The 23,105-nt window shown below is 54.4% G+C and overlaps 1 protein-coding gene across 2 annotated transcripts in view; it reads left to right on the forward strand.

The window, feature by feature from the left end:
* GALNT9 (polypeptide N-acetylgalactosaminyltransferase 9) overlaps nt 1-20,557 on the forward strand; it is a 110,401-nt gene extending 89,844 nt beyond the window's left edge. For both annotated transcript variants that reach the window (XM_021072816.2, XM_084995947.1), the window contains exons 7-11: nt 10,225-10,410; nt 11,432-11,569; nt 13,773-13,868; nt 17,131-17,298; nt 19,696-20,557. In XM_021072816.2, the coding sequence (XP_020928475.1) occupies nt 10,225-10,410; nt 11,432-11,569; nt 13,773-13,868; nt 17,131-17,298; nt 19,696-19,842 (735 nt within the window). In that variant the 3' untranslated portion in view covers nt 19,843-20,557. The remainder of the gene's footprint in view (nt 1-10,224; nt 10,411-11,431; nt 11,570-13,772; nt 13,869-17,130; nt 17,299-19,695) is intronic.
* Nucleotides 20,558-23,105: the final 2,548 nt, after the last annotated feature.

Here is a 23,105-nt window from a genome sequence, read left to right on the forward strand (position 1 = left end):
ATTAGATGTCTCCTTTGTCATTTCATCCTGCTATAGTGGGCTCGGTTCCAAGGGAATCATGACCTAAGAAGGATAGCCTCACTTCTGTTTGAGGACAGAAAACTCAAGAAGATGTGGTCCTACCCTCAAGGGGTGTTCAAGGAACAGAACTTCTGAGAGAGCTGATTATGCCCAGTGTTCCAAGTACTCCTGAGAGGGTGGGGGAGGGGTGAGAAGCCTCAAACACTTAACTCAGCGGCCTTAAATTCCCGCAAACATCAGATCCCTACCCCACCCCCAGGGCTTGTTATAACACCCCCAGAGTTTCTGATTCAGCAGGTCCAGCGTTAGGCTTGAGAATCTGCATTTCTAAGGAGTTCTGGCTGATGCTTGTGGTCCAAAGACCACACTTCAGGAACCACTTGTTTAGAAGAAGGGAAACTAGTTTTGTTTGTTTGGTTGGTTGGTTGGTTGGCTTTTTTCTTGCTTTTTGCTTTTGGGGGCCACACCCACAGCATCTGGAAATTCCCAGGCTAGGGGTTGAATCTGAGCTATAGCTCTGCAGTATGCTACAGCTATAGCAACCAACACAGGATCCAAGCCTCATCTGTGACCTACACCACAGCTCACTGCAACGCCAGATCCCCAACACACTGAGTGAAGCCTGGGATCAAACCCGCATCCTCATGGATATTAGTTGGATAGTCAGATTCATTTCCACTGCGCCACAACAGGAATTCCTAGTTTTTTCTTTTTCTTTCTTCTTCTTCTTCTTTTTTTTTTTTTTTTTTTTTTTTTTTTTTTTTGCATGTGGAAGTTCCAGGCCAGGGAACTTCCCTGTGCCACATCAGCAACCCTAGCCACTGCAGTGACAATGCCTGACCCTTAACCCACTTCACCATCAGGGAACTCTCTCGATTAACTCTTTTTAAAAAATTTTTTTATTAAAGTACAGTTGTTTTGCAATGTTCCTTCAGTTTCTGCTGCAATTGTTTTTTTCTTTTCTTTTGTTTGAGATGTTCGAAGTGTTCAGTGGAACAAGTGGGTGTTATCAGGAATGAAACCCAGCTTGATAGTTTCTGTGCGTCTGGCACTGGGAACAGAGCACTGAAACAGCTGTTTTTATAGCATATGTGTGTGTGTATATATATATATATATATATAGCCTCAGACAGTCCAGGAAGAGATGTTTTCCTGTCAAAAATGTATGAATTGAGCCCAACTGAGCCCTGGGAGATGAGACTTGCCTTTCCAAAGCTAAATTCAGTCAAATTCTGCCCCCAGAAAGCAATCACTCCTGCAGAGTGAGGCGTCCCTGTGACAAGGGGGAGGCAGCAGCCTTGCCTGCTCGGTAGGAATTATTTCCTGAAATTGAGCCTGGGCTGGAGCAGGGACAATTGAGCAGATTGTAAATCTCTTTTAAAAATTAGGTTCAGATGTGAAATCTCTAACAATGATGCACACAGCATTCTCCGGAGTGACTCTAAAGCCATGTTTTTGTTAAAGGAAGAAATTCTGTACCGCCAAAAGGAAGCTACCTCTTGGGTGTGTGCCAGGTGAGATAGCCGGTGTCACCTGCAAATCATCTGAGAAAGAGTTGAGGGCCTTGGGTAGGTCACTGGTGAACCTGACGACTTCTGTTCTGCCACAGTGGCTGGGGAGGCGCCGGCCGCTCTGACTGGATCAGCACCAACCAGAGCGAGCCTGCGTGCATCACCCGCTTCTCACCGTGCTTGAAATGGGCTGGACCGGGAGCGGTAAGGAGGGCTCCTCAAAGCCCGTTAACACCAGCAGAAGGCTCTCGGAGGCCCTCACCCGGGAAGCCGGAACTTCTTAACTCAAAGCAGCACACTTCGAGTCTGCCCAGCAGCCAGAATCTTCCTCCAGTGCAGTCATAGAATAGCAATAGGGGCGCGCCTCTGCAGAGGGTCCAGATACACCCTGCTCTGTGAGGTGAAAGCTGAGAGGGAACTGAGCTCTAAGGCCCTGCTGTCACCTGCTGTCCCAAGTCCCCAGCTGGCTGTCAGCCCTGACCAGCTGTTTTAGAATGTAGGCTTTATTATTATTCACGTACGGAGAGACCAGCAGATCAGGATGTGACTGTCACCGAGACAAGGGTGTTACAGTTCCCAAGAGGCGGGGACCACAGGGGGGTCAGGAGGTCAGGAGGCAGAGGGTGGGCTGAACCATGATCAGAGCCTTTACTGGGGTTCCCAGGGCAGAAAGAGTTAGGAGGGGGGCCAGCAGTGGCAGGGGGCTCTGGGGATCGGGGTGGCCCTGGTTGCCCAGCCCCTGCTCTGGTGTGAGAGCCCACAGAAGAGGGCTCCTGGTGGGGCCGGGGCTGGTTGGTTTGCAAGTAAGAGGGGTGCTCTGGTGGCTGGCTTACTGTCTCCTGGATTCTGGAACCTGGAAGAGGCGGACCCACCAGGTCAGTGAGGCCCCACTCATCAAAGCATCAGAATAAAGAAAGGAAAAAGAAAAAAAAAAAAAAATGGAGTTCCTGTTGTGGCTCAGCAGGTTAAGAATCCAACTAGTATCCATGACGTTGAGGGTTCAATCCCTGGCCTCTCTCAGTGGGTAAAGGATCCAGCATTGCTGTGAACTGTGGTAGGTCACAGACGCAGCTCAGATCCTGTGTTGCTGGCAGCTGAAGCTCCGATTTCACCACTAGCCTGAGAACTTCCATATGTCGCAGGTGTGGCCTAAAAAGACCAAAAAAGAAAAAGACAGTGAGTACATAGGCTAGCCCTCCTTTCCCCTCTTTAGCCCTGACCTTCTGCTTAGCTCCTTCCTGACCTCTTTTGAGTCCAGGCAACCCCAGGCCAGCCACCTCCGAGTGAGCCACCATTGTGGGTCAAGGATGTTTGCATTTGGGCACAGGAATGCAAACATCCTTGACCCACAATGGTTCCTCTTGTCCAAACACCCTCGGGGATAATCCTCTCTCCTGAATTATCCTGAAGGAGGTAGTGTCCCCAGGCCTGACCCAGCCTACTGGTGGCTCTATGACTCTGGGTTGGTCATGCCCATGGCGCTCCCCAGTTTCTCTGAACATGCAAAGGATGGACAGATGTTTGGAGAGGGGTCAAGGCTCACTGCACCTGTGTTTCCAGGCTGGTGGACTAGCCTTGTGGTTTATGGCCAGCATCTGTTTGAACAGTCAGTGCCCACGCTGCGATGGGGTTGGAAAAATAAACAGGAGCTTGATGGTTACACTGGCACCTCCCGCCAGGTCTCCCAAAGGCACTTCTCAATCCTGATCAAGGAGGTCAAGTCAGCCTGACCATTCGTGTGGCTGACCCTCTGGCCCCTTGACCACTCTGAGTACTGGGGAACTGCTGTACCCTGGGACCCCTGAGGCCTTCAGGGTCAACCCTGAGTCAGTGGGGAGCAGGCGTCTGGACCCCCATTCCTCCTCCCTCTCCCCTGGGAACCAGCTCCAAAGGCCCTGAGATTGTTGGGTCTCTCCTCTGGGTCCGAAGCTCTTTATTTCAGGTCTAGGATGTGTCAACACAGAGCTGCCTTCTGTCCCAGCAGTCAGGGAGCTGGGCCTCAGGTTCTGGTGCTGCCCAGAGAATGCAGAACCCCTAGTGAGCTCCTGAATATCCCTCCTGAAGTCCCCTCCCCAGGGCAGGGGGGCTGCTCCATAGAACAGCTGCACGTCCACAGCTCAGGCTGTCCCCAGTGGTGGGTGTGAGTGTGGGAATGTGAGTATGCATGTGCATGTGTGTACATGTGTGCATCTGTACATGTCCTTTCCCACTCACTGGTCACCCTGTGGCTCTCGTCACCTCCCTGGGGAGACCCAGTTGGAAACCCTAGTTTGTGGCAGCAGAGGCCCCTGGGATACCATGCTCCCCTTCACCTCCCCCCCTCGAATGTAGATTCAGGTCCCCAGCAAAGCCAACCAGCACTTTCTGAAGTGATCAACAAGTCTGAGGCATGAACCCCAGGATTTTAAGCTCCTCTGGGAGGAGTTTATGCTGTGACGCAAAGGGATCGATCGGCAGTGTCTTGGGAGCACTGGGATCGATCCCAGCCTGGCACAGTGGGCTAAGGATCCGGCATTGCTGCAGCTGTGGCTTAGGTTACAACTGCAGCTTGGATCGGATCCCTGGCCCGGGAACTCCATCAGGGTGGCCAAAAAAGAAAAAAAAGAAAAATAAAATAAAGTGAAATAATAAGCTCCTCAGGGAGACTCTACCGCAGAGCAGAGTTTGGGAGTCTCCACCCTGGCACACGGACAGCAGAGCTCCAGGCTCTGCCTCACGGGGCAGCTCAGTGCCATGAAGAACAGAGGCTCAGGGAGAAGTGGGGGTCTGGCAAGGGGCTGTGAGGAGGTCATGCGGCCAATGAAATGAACTCCGAGTCCAGACAAGCGTCTCCATAAAAATGATGTACAGAGACTTTTTTTTCCCATCGACATGCGGATGAGAGGCAAAGCCAAGCAAGCCAGGTTGTTTTCCTCCTCTGCTCAGGCCGCAGGAAGCTCTGGCTTTTTAAGAGCAGGCTTCTCCAACAATGCCATTTTGATCAGGAAGGAAAGGGACAACTTGATTCACCGTGAACATCCTGAGAGAGTTGATTCGAGGGCAGGCACTAGGGCCATGGGGTCAGCTGTACAGCCCCCAGGCCACACACCCTGCCCACCACAGCCAAGCCCTGGATAGGTCCCCGTCCAGGCCCCTTGGCTCCCATTGGGTGCATGTCCGGCTCACATGGCAGGGGCAGCTGGGGGGTAAATGAGGGGTTCCATGGCATCCGGGCTGACTGTCCATTATTCCTGGACTTCTCTTTTTTTGCCTTTTTAGGGCCACATCCACAATGTATGGAAGTTTTCAGGCTAGAGGACCAATCAGAGCTGCAGCTGCTGGCCTACACCACAGCCACAGCAAAACCAGATCCGAGCCGAGTCTTCAAAACTACACCACAGTTTATGGCAATGCCAGATCTTTAACCCAGTGAGCAAGACCAGGGATCGAACCTGTGTCCTCATGGATACTAGTCAGGTTTTACCACTGAGCTACAATAGGAACTCCCTATTTCTGGACTTTTTGAGGAACAGGGATTGCGTGTACGGGCAGGGGACCCTGTAGCCATGGAACCCCAGCCCTCGGATGCCAGCACTAAGGCTCCAGAAGACCTGCCAGGGCTGAAGGGTGGGGCAGGGGACCCTGAGGGCAGGGAAGGCCCCCCTATGCCTTGCACCCTCCCCCTGAGCATTTGCCTGCAGGCCTGACACCTGGTTCTCTACCTCGAGTTTGCGTTTCTGTTTGGGTGGCAATTAACCAAGTTGATTGAGATAATTAGTGGTTGAGACATGGGGTGGGTGTGACAGTAGCATTTAGATGGTGTGCATTGGCCCCTTGACACCTCTGCAGCTCTGGGTGAGGAAGGAGTGTCAGGGGCCTCATGCAACAGTTCTGAATCCCTGTTCCATCTTGGACCAGCTGTGTGACCCCGGATGTGTTCCTTAACCTCTCTGAGCCTCAGCTCTTATTTTAATCTGTAATGAGGATAAGGTTAAATCCCCTCCACATACACGCATGGCTTCATGGGGGTTTACCTTCACCCCACTGCTACTTCCTGGTCCAGCTTTGTCTGTTAGGAATGCAGCGACAGAAAACCCCACTGCCTGAGGCTCACGTTTTAGAGGGGCAGACAGACAAAATGGAATCAGGAAGCAAACAGTGTCATGTGTCACATGTTAGAAGGAGACAGATGCTGTAGAGGGAAAGAAAGCTGATGGGGGCGGTATGTGTGCATGAGACCTGAGAGGCTCTGGTCGGGAGGGAATTATGGAGGAGGTGACATCTGAGCAGAATTGAAGGCAGGGAGGCAGTCAGGCAGGCAGAGGCCTGGGAAGGGTGTTCCCTATGGAGGTGACAGTCAGTGCAAAGGCCCTGAGCAGGGGGTTGGGGGGGCAGGGGCGGAGAGAGCAGGGCTGTGAGTCCTGGGAGGATCAGAGGACTGGAGGTTGGACTTGGGTTTTTTGTTTTGTTTTGTTTCATTTCCTTGCTTTTTAGGGCCGCACTCATGGCATATGGAGGTTCCCAGGCTAGGGGTCGAATCAGAGCTGCAGCTGCCAGCCTACACCACAGCCATAGCAATGTGGGATCCAAGCCACCTCTGCGAGCTACACTACATACAGTTCACAGCAGCGCCAGATCCTTAACCCACTGAGTGGGGCCAGGGATCAAACTCACATCCTCATGGATACTAGTCAGGTTCATTACCGTTGAGTCACGACAGAAACTCCTGGACTTGGGTTTTGACAGAACCTCTGGCCCCTGGTTTGAGACCAGACAGGGAGGGACAGCAGCCGGAGCAGGGAGGCCCCTCCGGAACTTGCAGTGACGGGGCCACAGAGGGTGGGCCAGAGACCCAGCCGCTTTCCCCTGAAGGCCCACAGAGCTTCCTCTGGTTCAGTGTTTGGCCTCCTGAAAGATTCCAGGTTCCTGGCTCCCCTCCTTCCCCAGCCCCCCAGGGAGCTGGGTCACAAGCTGGGGTTTATGGAGGCGTGTGAGCGGAAGTGGTGGGAGTCACATGCAGCCTGCCCTCTGAAAGCTTCCCCAAAGCCCCCCAGCCCTGCCCACGCATCCTGAGGGGCCAGGCACTTCCTCCTGAGATGTGCCTGTCACTCTGGATGTGGGAGTAAACAGCAGCCAGCATCTCTGATACAGAGAGAGCACGGTTCTTAGCATCGTGGAGGAGGAGGAAGATGCTGCCCACTGAGCCTACAGGGCGCAGAGAAGGTGGTCCCCAGGGGGCGGGAACTGGGCTGGGAGCTGGTGCCCCATGTGTGCTGTGGGATCCTGCTTGGTGAGCTGTGAGGAGCAGGCAGCCTCCCCTCCCCCAGGGCATTGGACTTGCCCAGACATGATTTCTTAGCCCAGCTGTGGGTGGTGTCAGGAGGGGCTGTCAGTTATCCTGCTTTCTGGAGGCAGAGAGTGGGGAGGAAGCAGGGCTAGGCCATCCTCTTCCCTAACACGAGGGCTTGGTGTCGATGGCTTGTGAATGGCAGCCTCAGAGATACATCCACCCTGGAAGCTCTGGGGGATCTGGAGATGAGGTCATCCTGGATTTAAGGTGGGGTCCGAATCTGATCGCTGCCTGCCTCATCAAAGAAAGGAGAGGGGAACAGGGGACACTGACCCCAGGGGAGGAGGCCATGATGGAAGGATGTGGCCACAAGCCAAGGGCACCTGGGGCCTCCAGAGCTGAGAGAGGCAGGAAGAATCCTACCCTGGAGCCTCAGAAGGGAGCAATCGGTGTCTTTTACTTACATATTCATTCATTCATTCATTCATTTTTATTTTAATTTTTGGCTGTGGCATGCAGTGGGATTGATGTGGGATCTTAGTTCCCAGATCAGGGACTGAACCTGGGTGGCAGTGGTGAAAGCATCTAGTCATAACCACTAGGCCGCCAGGAAACTCCCTCAGTGTCATTTAAATCTGATCTGTGGTCATTGTTAGGACAGCTCCCAGGACACTAATTAGCCTCTAGTTAGTGTGAGCTGTAGTGGGCTCCACTTTCTGTGCCTCTGATGAGGCCAGCTTGCCCCAAAAGTGGGTTCTGAAAATTTGGGCTGAGCCCCAAGGCATCAAGGCCACTGTCCGTAGTCACTATCAGGGAGCAACAGGCTTTGACGAAGCCGACAACACTTAAATAAGCAAAGGAAGAACTCTTAGCCTGAAGAAGACCAGACAAGAGGCCAGAGGGACCCAGGGAGTGAAATCGATTTACAAAAACAAGAAACACCATGATACACTGTCAGCAAGACTTTAGCCTAAAATACCCATGCCTGCCAAGTTATGATGTAGTTTTACCCCAAGAAAGCTTTTGTGTTGTTGTTCTTTTTTGGATATATTCTCAGCATGTGGAAGTTCCTGGGCCAGGGATCGAATCTAAGCCATAGCTGTGACCTATGCCACAGCTGCGGCAACGCTGGATCTTTAACCCACTGCACTGGGCCAGGGATCAAACCTGCACTGCTACAGGGACAATGCTGGGTCCTGAACTGTGGTGCAGTGAGAACTCCCCAAGAAAGCATTTTTACTGTGGTTTGCAACATTGGTTTTAATAGTGGAGAAACTGTAGGGGGGAAGTCTGTGTCTAATAACTGGGCTATTGTGAAGCAAATTAAGACCCATTCTCTCCACAATCAGAAATGACAACTTTCAAGCATTTGGCTGCGTGGACAGATGTGAACTGCTGTTAGACCTCAGCTATAAAAGACTGTTTGCAGAAGACATGGTCTGTGTGTGGGAGGCCTGGGCAGCACTGCATTGACATTAAAAGGCTCTGGGACCAGTCAGGCACGATCAGATTCCATGATCTTGTGTGACTGGCTTAACCTCTTTGACCCTCAGTATCTTCTTCTATACCATGGGGAGAACACAGCCTGTGCTACATGTTCTTTCTGGGTTGTGGTGGGGGTGAGTGAGATGAGGCAAGTCAGGTGCTTAGCACATCCCTGGAACCTCCAAAATGTCTAAATTAGAGGAATTTGGGGAGTAAAAATCGGATTGAAGAGAGCTTGGGCCAAGTTGATCAGACTAATTTGGTCATGGTGGATTCAACCTGGTGGGTCGCAGCAGCATTTTGTGATGGGATGGGGTGGGATAGAATGGATAGGATAGGGTGGTAAATCAGTCTGGATTCTCTAGAGATGACAAGGAATTGGCCCACACAGTTATAGTGGCTGGGAAACCCAATACCTGCCTTTGGCAAGCTGGGGGCCCAGGGGAGCCGAGGGTGTAGTTCCTGTCCAAGTCTGAAGCCAGAAGAAGACCAACATCCCAGCTTGATGACCATCAAGCAGAGAGAGTGAATTCTCCCTTCCTAGGCTTTTTGTTCTACTCAGGCCTTCAACTGATTGGATATGGCCCACCCACACTGAGGAGGGCACTCTGCTTTACTCAGCCCACTAACTTAAGTGTTCATCTCACCTGGAAACACACTCCTGGACACATTCAGAATAATATTTCACTAAATACCTGGATACCCCTAAGCCATAAAATTAACCACCACAGGTAGAATAGCATGGAATAGGACAGAATAGGATGGGATAGAAAAGCACAGACGAGACTAATGCAACCCACACCTAGTAAGGTTAAGTTTTGTTTAGGTGAAGCAGACATAAAAGGAGATCAGGATGCAAAATACATTTCTATTATGGGTGAGGGTTCCAACGGTTAGGGACTTTGGGCAGCCTTATTTGCAGAGGAAGCGGCTGTTTGTTTAGACTTGTTCTTTCGACCAAGATTGTGTCTGGGGTACTTGAAGCAGTGTTTGCATAGCAAGTGCATCCTTGGATTGAAGTTATCACGAGTGGTTTGGGTGGTGTTTGCATAGTAAGCCGCTCTTTTAAAATTGGATTGTAGGTTTGGAGTTCCTGATGGCTTAGCAGGATCTGGTGTAGTCACTGCAGTGGCTCAGGTCGCTGCCATGCCACAGAGGTTTGATTCCTGGCCCTGGAAAATTCTACATGCTTCAAGCTTAGCTAAAAAAAAAAAAAAAAAAAAAAATACATTGTAGGTTTGTTCTTCCAACCAGGGGAGCAGCTGCTAGCTCCAGGCCCAGAACAAACACTGAGCAGGCGTGAGGTGGGGGCCAGGGGGAGGGGCTAGTAATAAAGTGTCAGGGGGGTCAGAAAAAAAATCCCTCCATTGTAGAACACGAAACATACTAGGGAGGAGTTCCCATTGTGGCTCAGTGGGTTAAGAACCTGACTAGTCTCCATGAGGATGCAGGTTCAATCCCTGCCCTCACTCAGTGGATTAAGGATCTGGCCCTGCCATGCGCTGCAGTGTAGGTGTCAGATATGGCTTTGTTCCTGCCTTGCTATGGCTATGATGTAGGCCGGCAACTGCAGCTCCAATTCAACCCCTAGCCTGGAAACTTCCTTATGCCAAAGGTGTGGCCCTAAAAAGAAAAAAAAAAGAAAAGAAAAGAAACATATAAGAGAAATGGAATTTGATAGGAAACCCAGAAGGGGAGGCAGCCTTGTACCCAAGCTTTGATGGACCTAACCCAAGGCCGAGGCTTCTCTTTGGCCTCTTGCCCTGGAACAGCCCAGTGGCCAGGCCCCCCTTGCCCTAGGGAAAGTGTGTCCTGGGGACTGTGAGCAGGGGATGTGGGGATGGAGGGATGGTGCCCTTAGCCCCCAGGTCCCGCTCCCTCTCGGTGGCTGTCGGGAAAGGCAGGGCCGGCCACCCAGGGGTATTGGGTCCCCCGCAGGTGTGGCAGTGTGGTGGCAGCATGGAGGTGCTGCCCTGCTCCCGTGTGGCCCACATCGAGCGCACCAAGAAGCCCTACAATAACGACATAGACTACTACGCCAAGCGCAACGCCCTGCGGGCGGCTGAGGTGTGGATGGACGGCTTCAAGTCCCACGTATACATGGCCTGGAACATCCCTATGACTGTAAGCCGGCCGGGGCGGGCGGGAAGGCGCCGGAGGCGTGGAAGCCAGGGCTGGCGGGGGCAGCATCTGGGGGACAGGCTCCGATGTTGTCCAAGGGCACAGCCCATCCCCATGATGTGGGGCCCGCTGGACAGCTTAGCCGGGAGAGGCTCTGAACCAGACGTTCGCTAGGGGAGCCCAAGTCCAAGGGCTGCTCTGTTTGCTAGTTAGCATGTGTCTCCCCTGCCCCCGTCCCCTGAATGTGCCTTCCCTTGATATTAGGATGTTACTACAAGATGTTACTACGATGTTAGGAACCTCTCAGCAGCTGCAGACGGGGCCCCAAGGGTCGTGGTTGCTGTGGTGAGAGCTCCCCAGGGAGACAGTAGCCTCTCTAGGGAGTCACACAGATGGCACTTAATTCTCCTAACAGTAACTTGTGACAATACGCATGGTGTATCACCAAGTAGGGAAGGTCACCGGAACCTCAGCGTGCAGAGTTGACTGGGGCTCATCCCTTTGTGTCCAGCTTTAGTCTCCAGACCCTGAAGAAGTCAAGGTGATACCCGACAAGGACCCCCCCCCCCAACACAAATCACACTGTAGTTCAGACAGTCTGGCCTGGCCCCAACCCCAGGTAAACAACAGTACTCTTAGGCAGGGTGTTCTAAGTCAGCTCCCACGAGCTGACCAAAGGCAAGTCTTTCCTTTGGAATGTGCTGAGCAGGATAAGCCAGGCTCACACACACACCAGGGACCATCTGTCCACACACACACCAGGGACCATCTGTCCAGCAGGACCTGCTGCAAACAGGTCAGGCACATCAGGCCTTTCCCACAGGCCTCACTGCCCTGGACCTTCTACTGTCCTGGGAGGGTTGGAGGCCGGCACAGACGAGGCTCACGGCCCAGAAGCCCTGAGGTCGGGGCTCCTCTGGGGGAGCCTGCGAGTCCCGGGCTCCCAACCGCCCTGGACAGAGGCCCGGGGCGCAGGAGTCCTGCACACTCTGGCGCCCTTCCCGCCTCACTTTCGGCCTCACAGAACCCAGGCGTGGACTTCGGGGACGTGTCCGAGCGGCTGGCCCTGCGTCAGAGGCTGAAATGCCGCAGCTTCAAGTGGTACCTGGACAACGTCTACCCAGAGATGCGGACCTACAACGATACGCTTACGTACGGAGAGGTACCGCCGCCCGGGGTGGCCCCTCCCCCGCCCCGCCTCCTAGCCCCAGACCCCCTCTCCCAGCACCCTCCTCACCTTCACTGTGCGTGCGTGCGCTGGCCTGCAGAGGGCACAGTTAGGCTCACATTTATGTGGCACACGCCAAGGGAAGAGCCACATGGCCACACACGCATGCCTGCAAACCAAAGTACACCAAGTAGATTCAGAGAAGCGCTTGCGTGTGTATAAGTATATGCATCCATATTCCTGCAGCCCACATGTGTGTGCGTTGATACATGCAGACACGCACATATGTGTTAAGTGTGCACAGACACAAACGTGTCCGTTTGCACTGTTTTGCTCACATGCACGCAAACAGTTGCCCATACATCTATCATTATGCACACAGACCCCAGCTGAGGCCCCAGCCATGCAGGTGCAAATACTTTGCTGTCAGGACAAAATGACAGGGGAACATGTGAGTACATATGTACAGAGATCTACACATAGATGCATTCACACACACAGCCCTGTTTGTATGCCACAGCTCCTGCATGTGAATTCACAACAGAATGACACACAGACACCAGTATGGGCACCAGTGTGGGAAGACCCAGCCATCTGCACCAGTTGTCACATGCACGGCCACACAGGCCTCTCCTTAAGGGGCGGGGGGGGGGGCAGTTGGCAAGGGCACCAGGTTCACACCCAAGCACCCTGGTCTGTGCTGGACAGGACAGCCTCCCGCCTCCCCCCAGGCTGCCCGTGATGAAGGAATACGTGAGCTTAGGTGGACCAAGCAGAAGGGGTCCCAGGGAATAATCCCAGCTGGCCTTACTATTCCTGGAGCTCCTGGTCAGGAATAGTCCTAAGAAGACTCCAAAACCTCTGGTCACAGAGGTTTCCCAGTAGACAGGGAGCACCATGAATGTGTCACTGAGGTGACCAGGAGACCACTGTCCTCCCAGCCCCTCCTGGGCTACTCTGCATATTCCAGACCACAGTCAAATTCATGCATCGTGGAGTTCTCATTGTGACTCAGCAGTAATGAACCTGACTAGTATCCATGAGAAGGTCAGTTTGACCCCTGGCCTCACTCAGTGGGTTAAGATCTGGCGTCACTGTGAGTTGTGGTGTAGTTTGTAGACACAACTCAGATCTGGTGTTCCTGTGACTGTGGTGTAGGCCTGCAGCTACAGCTCCAATTTGACCCCTAGCCTGGGAATGTCCACATGCCTGGGATGCGACCCTAAAAGAAAAAAAAAAATCCATGAATTTCCCACCCACAGGAGCTGTAACATTAGGAACTTTGCTGGCTCTCCAGGTTCCAACCTGTGCTAGCTCTTGGGATGGCAGTGTTGTATCAGTTAGCTAATACCACAGAACAAACAATCCCAAAACACAGAGGATTTGGGCATTAAGCCTCTGTGCCTGCTCAGGAATCTAGGGCTCATGCAGGCAGCTCTGACCTGGGGCAGGCTGATCTGAGCTCGGCCAGTGTGCTGGTGGGTCTCTGGGGTCAGGCTCATGCACACACCTGGAGGGTGGGTGGCTAGCTGTCAACAGGGTGCTGTGTCCAGGGGTGGGGGTGGGGACACATGTCTGTCACCTCCCCCCAGCAGGCCAGCCTGGCTTGTTCTCAGAGTTGAGTCAGGATTCAAGACAGAGTGGGAGCTGTGGGGGTCCTGAGGCTCAGAGTTGCATAAGGACATTTCTGCTGCATCTATAGGCCAAGCAAGTCTCCAGGCTGGCTCAGACTTGGGGGCCGTGGGAATAGCCCCCATCTGTGGTCAGGAGGACCTCCAGAGTCATACATCGGGAGGCCGTTCACGGGAGCCAGCCAGGCCTTCCTCTGTGTTTTCTAAGGCTAGCACTTCCATGGAGTTTCACCTGGGAATGTAGTGGCCAGATCTACACACACACACACACACAGGATGCATGTCTGTCCATGTCTCCCCCCAGGGCCAGGCCTGGTCATCCTTGCCAAAGAGCCCAGCTAGTCCCTCCCCAGCCAGCGCACTGGCCAGAGCACTGTCCCCTCCTCTCTCCCCCTCCCCCCAGCCCTGGAGGGTCTCATTCTGAGAGGGCCACCCTTGGGTGTCTGGCCCATGCTTTTCTGAGACCGCTGGCCCTGAGCAGGGGACTGGTGGGTAAAGCTCCCTCTAGCCTGCCTCGGCCTTCAGGCCCCTTGTGATGGGGCCTCTCCTCTGGTTTCCTGTCGCAGGTGAGGAACAGCAAAGCCAGCGGCTACTGCTTGGACCAGGGGGCAGAGGACGACGACCGTGCCATCCTATATCCCTGCCATGGGATGTCCTCCCAGGTAGGGGTGGCGGATGTTTCTGGGGGACCAGAGCCCCGACCACAGGTGGAGGGGGTACTTGGAGGAGGGGCACGGCAGGCCTGCTGGGGTAACCTGATGCCACTGAGTCTGTGCCTTCAGGCCCCTCCTGGAGGCTCCTGCCCTAGGTAAATTAAGACAAGGCATTTGAAAGAGTTCCCTGGTGGGTCAGAGAGTTAAGGATCTGGCATTGTCACGGCAGTGGCTTGGGTCACTGTTGTGGCATGGGTTCAATCCCGGGCCATAAAACTTCCACATGCTGTGGGCACAGCGGGGAAAAAAAAAAAAAAAAAAAGCAAGGACCTGGCACCAAATGGGTCTTGAGCGAATCATCTAACATCCATGCCTCAGTTTCCCTCTCCATCACATGAGACGATCTTCTCAGGGCTGTTGTGTTAACTGAAATGGAAAATGAGAGTAAATCGTAGCCATGGTGTACACATAACCCAGGAAGTGTCACAGTTAACCACCAGCTAAGCATCTATAAGGGATCTTCGGCCAGGCTCCAGCTGAGAATTACCTGAGCTGGGGGCTTTAAAAACACCCCTGCTGGCTCTGTTAGTGTCCTGGGGCCACTGTGATGATACCTGGCCTCGCTCAGTGAGTTAAAGGATCTGGCATTGCCTCGAGCTGTGTGGTGTAGGTCACAAACACGGCTCAGATCTGGCATTGCTGTGGCTGTGGTGTAGTCTGACAGCTGCAGCTCTGATTCGACCCCTGGCCTGTGAACTTATATATGCTGTGCATGTAGCCCTAAAAAGGCAGAAAAAGAAAGAAGGAAGGAAGGAAAGAGAGAGAGAAAGAAAAGAAAGAAAGGAAGGAAGGAAGAAAGAAAGAAAAGGAAGGAAGGAAGGAAGAAAGAAAGAAAGAAAAAGAAAGGCATTCTTAGGAATTTCCTGGTGCCACAGTGGGTTAAGGATCTGGCGTCGTCACTGCTATCTGTGGCTCTAGTTAAAGCTGTGGTGCAAGTTTGATCCCTGGCCCCAGAATTTCCACATGCCACATTCAGGTTGGCACAGGACCCTCCTGTGCTGGACTCAGGACAGCTTGGGGGGGCCCCTAGGATGCACTGCCTTTAACTTGACAGGTTTCGCTATGACAATTTTCGAACATCCAGAAAAGTAAAAAAGTCTTCAGATGACCAGAGCCGGCCAAATAAACGTTTTTACTCCTTTAAAGGTTAATGGGGGTAGGAGGAGAAGAAAAAGAATGAATGACCAATGGTATCCACAAAGCTCCAGTGCTTATTACCTGCCCTTCACAGAAATGGTTTTCTAACTCCTGGTCCAGATGCCACGGTGCTCAGATTGGGCTGTGTCTGCATCATGTATTTTTTTTTTCTGAGTCTTTTTTTCTTGGCTGTGCCCATGTCATATAGAAGTTCCCAGGCCAGGGATTGAGTCTGAGCCACAGCTGCAGCATTGCCGGATCCTTTAATCCACTTCTCCGGGCTTGGGATTGAACCTGCACCTCTACAGTGACACAAGCCATTGCAGTCGGATTCTTAACCCACTGCACATCTGAGTCATTTTAAAGCAAGTGGCAGACACCAAATCCTTCCCCCCTCTGATACTCCAGAATGCATCTCTGCACTTACTAGGCTTCTCCACAAGCCAAAGGTAATGCCCCGCCGTGACCTGGTGCCCTTCTCTGCCCCGGACCCCTCCTGGCTCGAGGTTTCTGAGGCTGGGCTGGGTGGAGCCGGTGGCCAGAATGTAGCTCAGAGCAGCCTCCTGACTGAGACCCACCAAGTGGCCGGTCCTCCATGGGCAGAGGGACCACACATCAGACTCCCCAACTGTGCAACCCACCCCCCAGCCCTGAGCCAGGCTGTGGCTGACTCTCCAATGCTTAAGGGTCCTGGACCCTGCTCTGCCAAGCCCTGCCTGAGGCGGAAGCTCCCAGCCGCCAGGGGCTCTGACTTGGAGTTTGTGCTGGACATTTCATGAACACGTCACGGCCCTAGGTTCAAACCTCCATGGCTTCAAAAACTTAACAGAAAGGGGACGTGAGCGTGTCAGTGACCATCTGCCCCCAAAGTGAATGGCCTGAAAAGCCATTATTTTGCTCACAAATCTGCAGCAAGGCCAACAGTCTCCGCTCTGCGCCCAGGCCACCCACAGGCTGGAGGGCTCAGCTCCAAGCCAGCGGCCAGCTCGCTTCCTGCTGTCGGCTGGCCACTTCAGGGCCTCAGCCGCTCCCCACGTGGTCTCTCCCTGGACTGCTTGGGCCTCCTCACAGCAGAGCAGCAATGACAGCAGGTGTCCCAGGAGACAGGGGAGGTGTCATGACCATTTAGACCTGGTCAAATGGCACCTCTTCTGTAATGTTCACACCCTCCCAGGAAGAGTCAGAAGAGAATGTGGGTCCCACGCTCAATGGATGGCGGAGGGGTCAGGTCACAGGGCTGTGTGAACGTGCCTGGGGAGGTGCCATTCTGTCAGATTGTACTGGAAAATACAGCAGTCAGTGATGAGTGTTCAGGCAGAGAGAATGTGTGTGTGTGTGCACACTTTTGAGAGAGAGAAGAAAGGAGAGCAGAGGTGCACTTGACCTACAGTAGCACCTGCTGTGCGCATCAGCACTTTGCATGCAATGCCCGTGGGAATCCTTCCAGCAGCCCTGCCAGGCAGGTGCTGTCATCATCTCCCACTTACAGATGAGAAACTGAGACACAGAGAGGTGATGTGACTTTCCCAAGGCCACACAGCTGGGGAGCAGAGGAATCTATAGCCCTGGTGTCCTTGTGCGTGCTTGGTTATTACTTGCCTCATGTCTGGCAGACAACATGATTTGGGACCGTGAACTTGGGGCTGCCTTGGGTTCAAGGACAGAAGGGCGGCCTGGGACATTCTGGTGAAATTCAGCCTGGTGAAATTCTCCTCCTCTGAGGCTGGGGGGCTGCGCCCTATGGAGGTGGGGCCTGAGCAGAGCTCTGGGGAAGGAGTCTGAGGCACTCCTGCCGGGGGACTTTGCAGAAGGAATGGGTCTGGGGTTTGGGGCCACTGGGAGGCATCCCTGCCCCCATGGGCTCTCCACACAGGGCTCCCCTGTGCCCCAGGGCTGAGCGGGGCTCCCAGGGCCTGGCCCCTCCCCAGGATGGCCAGCCTCGGTTCCCAGGATGGCCCCCAGCCTTCGATGCCCCGCCTCCTCCCTTCAGGGCCTTGTGGCCCAGCCCTGTGCTGGTGGTGGGCCCCGGGCCGCTGCACACCCATGCAGCCCCACTCATGCGACCTCTCCCCAGCTGGTGCGGTACAGTGCCGAGGGCCTGCTGCAGCTGGGTCCCCTGGGCTCCACCGCCTTCCTGCCTGACTCCAAGTGCCTGGTGGATGACGGCAGGGGCCGCACGCCCGCCCTGAAGAAGTGTGAGGATGTGGCCCGGCCAGCACAGCGGCTGTGGGACTTCACCCAGGTCAGCAGGGCTGCTGGGACCCCCGGCCTCTGAGCCAGCCCGTGGGAGGATTGGAGGGTGGGGAGAGCCCAAGCTTCAGGGCTTGGGGGGCTAGTTCAGCTGCTCCCATGTGAACCCCCTCTCACGGACCTGCCTGCAGTCAGAGCCAGAGAAGGGCTGGGCTGATGACAGCACTGTGGCGGCCTCCCCCAGCCTCCTGGTGGGGGGGTTTAGGCAGAAGGGATAGGGTGGGATAGGCTTGCCCCTGGAAGCCCCTAGCCCAGCTTCTGGCCAAGCAGGGCCAGACTGGACTCCCCAGTGGTCTGCTGAAGTGGCCTGTCCTGTGACCTTGGAGGGACCACTGGGATGCTGGTGTGAATCACAAGCTCCAGGAGCAAATATGTGGGCTGATGAGTTTCTTTTTGTCTTGGCTCTTTTAGGGCCACGCCCACGGCATATAGAGGTTCCAAGGCTAGGGGTCTAATCGGAGCTGTAGCTTCCAATCTATGCCACAGCCACAGCAATGCCAGATCCGAGCCACGTCTGCGACCTACACCACAGCTCATGGCAAAGCCGGATCCTTAACCCACTGTTCGAGGCCAGGGATTGAACCTGCAACCTCATGGTTCCTACTCAGATTTGTTTCTGCTGTGCCATGACAGGAACTCCTGAGCTGATGAGTTTCAATCTGGCCTCCTGGCCTCCCTGTGCTCCCCCAACCCCCTTCCCACACATACAGGCTTCCCTCCTCTCATGAAGTTGCTGGGTCCTGAGTGCAGAATATAGGCAGGTAGAACTGCCCAGGGCAGAGCCCCCTATCCCCGCTTCAGCCCCCTCCCTCCCTCCATCCTTCCTGCTCCCTCTGCGTTCATCCTCCCTCCTCCCCACCCTGTTTTCAGGCACAGCTCTCCTCGGACTCCCCCCTCTGACCATGGCCCCCACTGTCCTCTCTCAGCTCCCCCTGTGTCCCCGTGGGGTGGGCACCCTGACTTTCCTTGTCCCGACACTCTCTGTCCCACATCCAGCCTTTATACCCATCCAGCCAAACACCCCACAGGCTTCTCTGGGGTTGCAGCACCTGCCCCTGGACTTGGCCTCCCAGCTTCCACCCCACCAAGGATGCACCCTCCCGTCCCCTTACACAGATCTGCCTTCTTGGGTCCCACGAGCTCACCACCTGCCTCCAGTCCCGCCCCAGTCCTTTCCTCATGCCTGCAGCAGCCAGACTGTTGTTTTCCCTGAAAGCCATTCACGTCCTAAATCCCTCCATTCACTTCCAGGGAGCGGGTTCCCTAACAGATGACCATAAGCTGGGGGCTCAAAGCTATAGACATTTGTTCCCTCACTGTCTGGAGGCCAGAAAGCCCAAAATCAAGATGTGGGCCAGGCCGTGCTCCCTTTGAGGCTCAGGGGACAGGAAGGGGAGTTCCTTCCTGCCCTTCCCAGCTTCTGGGGCTGCGCGTATCCTTGGCTTGTGGCCACACCCCTGCAACCTCTACTCCATCCTTCCTTCTCCAATCTCCCTCTCCTCCCGAGGACACCAACATTGGGCCTGTCCCTCTCCAGCAGGACCTCTTCTTAATTAATTACATCCACAAAGACTCTCTTTCCCAATCAGGTCACATTGCCAGTTCCCTTGCATTAGGACCTGACTGACTATCCTAGGACACTGCCTGCAGCGTTCCCTGTGTTAAAGCTCTTGGCTGTCTGCCATCGTGTGCAAGATCAAATTCCACCCCTGCCATGCCCTCTGAGCTCCAGCAATCTGCTCCTGGCTTTGCCCAAGCACCCCACCTTCGCCCTGAGCTCCCAGCCACCTGCTGCATTCCCTGCTCCTCCCCCATCACAGGAAGCCACTGCCCCTGACCTCTGCCCCCACCCCACCTTCTCCCCAGTCCTCTGGCATGGCTCCCATGCAGGAGACCCCGGGACAGATGAGTGCACAGTACTGTCTGGGGGCTCCCAGGCACAAGGAGGCCGCAGGAGTGAGCTGACAATTTCAAGGGCAGCCAGCAGGATCAGAGGTCCCCAGGAGGCTGGGTTTTGGGCCAGGGTCCTCCAGGTTTGGGGGACCAGAGCCCTGCAGAGGGGATCGATGGGCAAATCAGACATACTGGGGGTCAGGGCGACATATTAGAGGAAACACCCATCTAAGGGGCCCTGAACCTTGTTGTCCTGGGCACTTGTGGGACCCCAGGGGAAGGGAGACAGCTGATGAGAAGGGGATATGGAAGGACAGAGGATCAGTGGGAACAGAGTAACAAGGGTCAAAGGGTCAGGAGGGACAGAGGGACAAGGAAGCAGGACCCCGAGTCTCAGGTGGCTGTGTGAGGACTCGCATGGCTGTGGCATCATTCCCACCCCTGGAAGCTCTCAGGAGGCCCCTGGCTAACTCGGTGTCCCCCACCCCCGATGCAGGGCGGTCCCATCGTGAGCAGAGACACGGGCCGGTGCCTGGAGGTGGAGATGTCCAAGGACGCCAACTTCGGGCTCCGGCTGGTGGTGCAGAGGTGCTCGGGGCAGAAGTGGACTATCAGAAACTGGATCAAGCCAGGGCGGCACTGACTCCCACTGTGCCCTGTGCCCCTGCCCCAGCGCTGACCCCACCACTAGAACCAGAGGGCCCTGGCTGTGCCCATGCCACCTCAGCGCCCTGTGGGCCCCATCACCCAGGACATTGGGGCCTCCCCGTACTCTGGAGGAGGTGCCGGGACCAGCCATCTATCCTGGAGCACAGACCCCCCTGGGCTCTCTCTCTCCTCGGAGAGCATCAGCTGACAGCCAATTCCAGCTCCAGATCACGTGCCTTTTCTACGGTATTCCTGTCTGGCCGCCCGCCAGCTGCCTCTTCTGCATGTGCTGAAGCCCCATCCACGCTCCAGGCAGAAATAGCCCCCTGTCAACTGCGACCTCCCATCCTCTGCTCCCCATGGCGGGCCCGCCCCTGTGACCACCTCCCTGTAAACTGAGCAGAGCAAGCGAGGGAAAACAGGATGATGTGACAGCGGCTGAGATGGCCTCAAAGAGCACCCAAGGGCAGCGCCTGGTGAGGAGGCTGATGGGGCTGCTTCAGCCCCGAGAAGAGAGGATTAAACCATTCTGGCCTGATATCTCGTCCACAGGAGCCAGAGCTAGTCAGCTGTCCGAGGAGGGACCCCTGTCCTACCCAGGCGGGGTGCCTTCTCGTGTTACTCTAAGGCAGGGGTCTACCAATGATGACCACAGCCCCTCGCCTATTTTTATAAATAAAGTTTTATTGGCACACCGCCACACCCCTCTATTTATGTGTTGTCCACAGTGGTTTTCACGCTCCAGGGCCAGAGCTAAAAAGCAGCACACCCCCTACCAGGGCTGCCCTAGGGCCTCCCGGATACCCTCTCTGGACAAAAGGGTATCTCATAGTGGCACTTAAAATTGCAGGACACTGGGAGAGAAACTGGACAGAAAGTTCTGCCTCTCCCCCTCTCCCCCATCAGGCCCAGCACCAAGCAGCACCCCAAAACTGGCCACTTCCTCTTACCTCCTGACTGATGGTGGAAGGCCTCAGCTGTGTAACTGTGAGGGTCCCAGGGCAGGCTTGACTCACCCAACCATGGGAACGAACAGCAGATGGGGTGCTGTGCTTCTGAAAGCCAACCCAGCCAGCTCCTCCCTCGAGGAGGGTCTCCCATCTCCACTGGTGGTCTCCCAGGGGCAGAAATTGTGGGCACCATCAGTGACATCCAGGTTTATCCCCGTTCTTTTTGTTCTTTTGCTTTTTATGGCTGCACTCGGCATATGGAGGTTCCCAGGCTAGGGGTTGAATCAGCCAGATCCTACACCAGAGCCACAGCAACGCCAGATCCTTAATCCACTGAGTGAGGCCAGGGATCAAACCCGAGTCCTCATGGATCTTAGTCGTGTTTGTTAACCACTGAGCCACAACAGAAACTCCATGGGAAAGGTTTTTAAAGACAGGCTGGGTGGCGGGGAGTTTCGGGGTGTGATCAGCTTGTGCACTTTCTTCGGATTGGTTGGTGGGGAGGTTACCCAGAGTCAACATCATCTGCCTTCTGGTTCCACCGGTCTGGGGTCTACGTGCTGCTGGGCTGCACACAGTTAACTTCCTCCACTCGGTGGGGGTTTCAGCATCTGCAAAACAGCTCAAGGATATGGCTCAGGATGTTGTCTGTAGCCCTTGAGGAGGAACCAAGGTCCTTGTCTTTATCTAGTGGCTAAACCATTATGGTCCTATTTGACTGTTTTCCCTTCTTTCTGCCTTTTCTCACTCTGATTCAATTTACTCTGGAATTTGGGGAAGTGCCTAGGAGGCTAAAGTTTTTCTACAGACAAGAGGCAGGTGAAGGACATGGGTAGAGAAGGAAGGGAGATCCCACAGGGTCCTGCTCAGCTACAGAAGCCGGCTCTGAGTCTCTGGAGGGAGTGAGGGCTCTGACTCACTCCCTTGAATGCTGGTGATGCCTCTGTGGTCCCCTTGCCCTGGAGGGAAGGAATCAGTCTGCACTTGTCTCTCGTCTACCCCAAGCCCAGTGGTGCATGCCCCTTCCTTATGCACTGGGCACCACTCCCCATAAGCCCCCTCCTCCACTTCTTCCCTGGGAGGAATGCAGAGATCCGGACACTTCAGGGCTCTCCCATCTGTCCAGTTTCCTGCTGCAGGGATAGCTCTGAAGTGTCCGGATCTCTGCATTCTCCCCAGAGAATTCTACTGGCTCCAACCCAAGTCCCCCAAAGGCCCTCTCTCTACTCCAGATCTTCCCCCAAATTTAAGACAATGATGGAGGCAAAAAACTGGCATGAGCAAAATCTCAAAAGCCAGTAGCCAGGGAGTTCCCTTTGTGGCTCAGCAGGTTAAGAACCTGACATGGTGTCCATGAGGATGTGGGTTCAATCCTTGGCCTCCCTCAGTGGGTTGAGGATCTGGAGTTGCCATGAGCTGTGGCGTAGTTCACAGATGTGGCTCAGATCCTGTGTTGCTGTGGCTGTGTTGTAGGCCGGCATCTGCAGCTCCAATTCGACCCCTAGTCTGGGAACTTCCCTATGCCGCAGGTGCAGCCCCGAAAAGAAAGAAAGAAAACAGAAAAAAATCCAATTGCTATCCAAGGACTGATCCACAAGAATCCAGAAGTTTTCCAAATGAAATTATGACACATTGCAGCTATTAGCATGCAAAGCATACTGCCTGTGGTTTAAAATAGAAAATATCACAGGCTCAAACTTATAAAACCCGCTCGTGTTACAATTCATTAGGCAAATTGACAGATGAGTCAAAGTCGATGGTTTGTAGCCCACACAGGATCTCACACCTAGAAAATTGCTTCCCAGCATCTCAATGAACCTCCATCCCCTTGGGAGGCGGTGTGTTCCCGTGACCTGAAAGGCTGCTTCTCTGTCAGGGTCCTGCCCCCACGGGGTCTTGTGAGGACAGAGGCATTGACCAGGTGGGGGATACTGAACTGGTCCACTTGCAGTGGGACTAAGTCAGGTAAGCTCAGGTCTGCCCAGCGCTGTCCACACTCCCCGGATGTGAGGCTGTTGTCTATCAAAGCCAAGATGGAACCAGGAAGTGGGCTTCTGTTGATGTGAGCTGCATCCGTGACCTACACCATAGCTCATGGCAACACTGGATCCTTAACCCACTGAGCGAGGCCAGGGATCAAAGCCGCATCCTCATGGATGCTAGTCAGGTTCATTACCGCCAAGTCACGACAGGAATCCTGGAGGGTTCTTTTTTTTTTTTTTTTTTTTTTTTGTCCATAAACACGAGTTTAATTAGCCTTTGGGGCCCTGCAAGGAAGAAATAAGCAAACAGAATCCACCCCTGAGAC

This window comes from Sus scrofa, chromosome 14 (assembly GCF_054392235.1).
Source record: "Sus scrofa isolate SSC_HxYL_T2T_F1_AM1 chromosome 14, Sscrofa_HxYL_maternal_Yorkshire_Landrace_v2.0, whole genome shotgun sequence".
NCBI lineage: Eukaryota > Metazoa > Chordata > Mammalia > Artiodactyla > Suidae > Sus > Sus scrofa.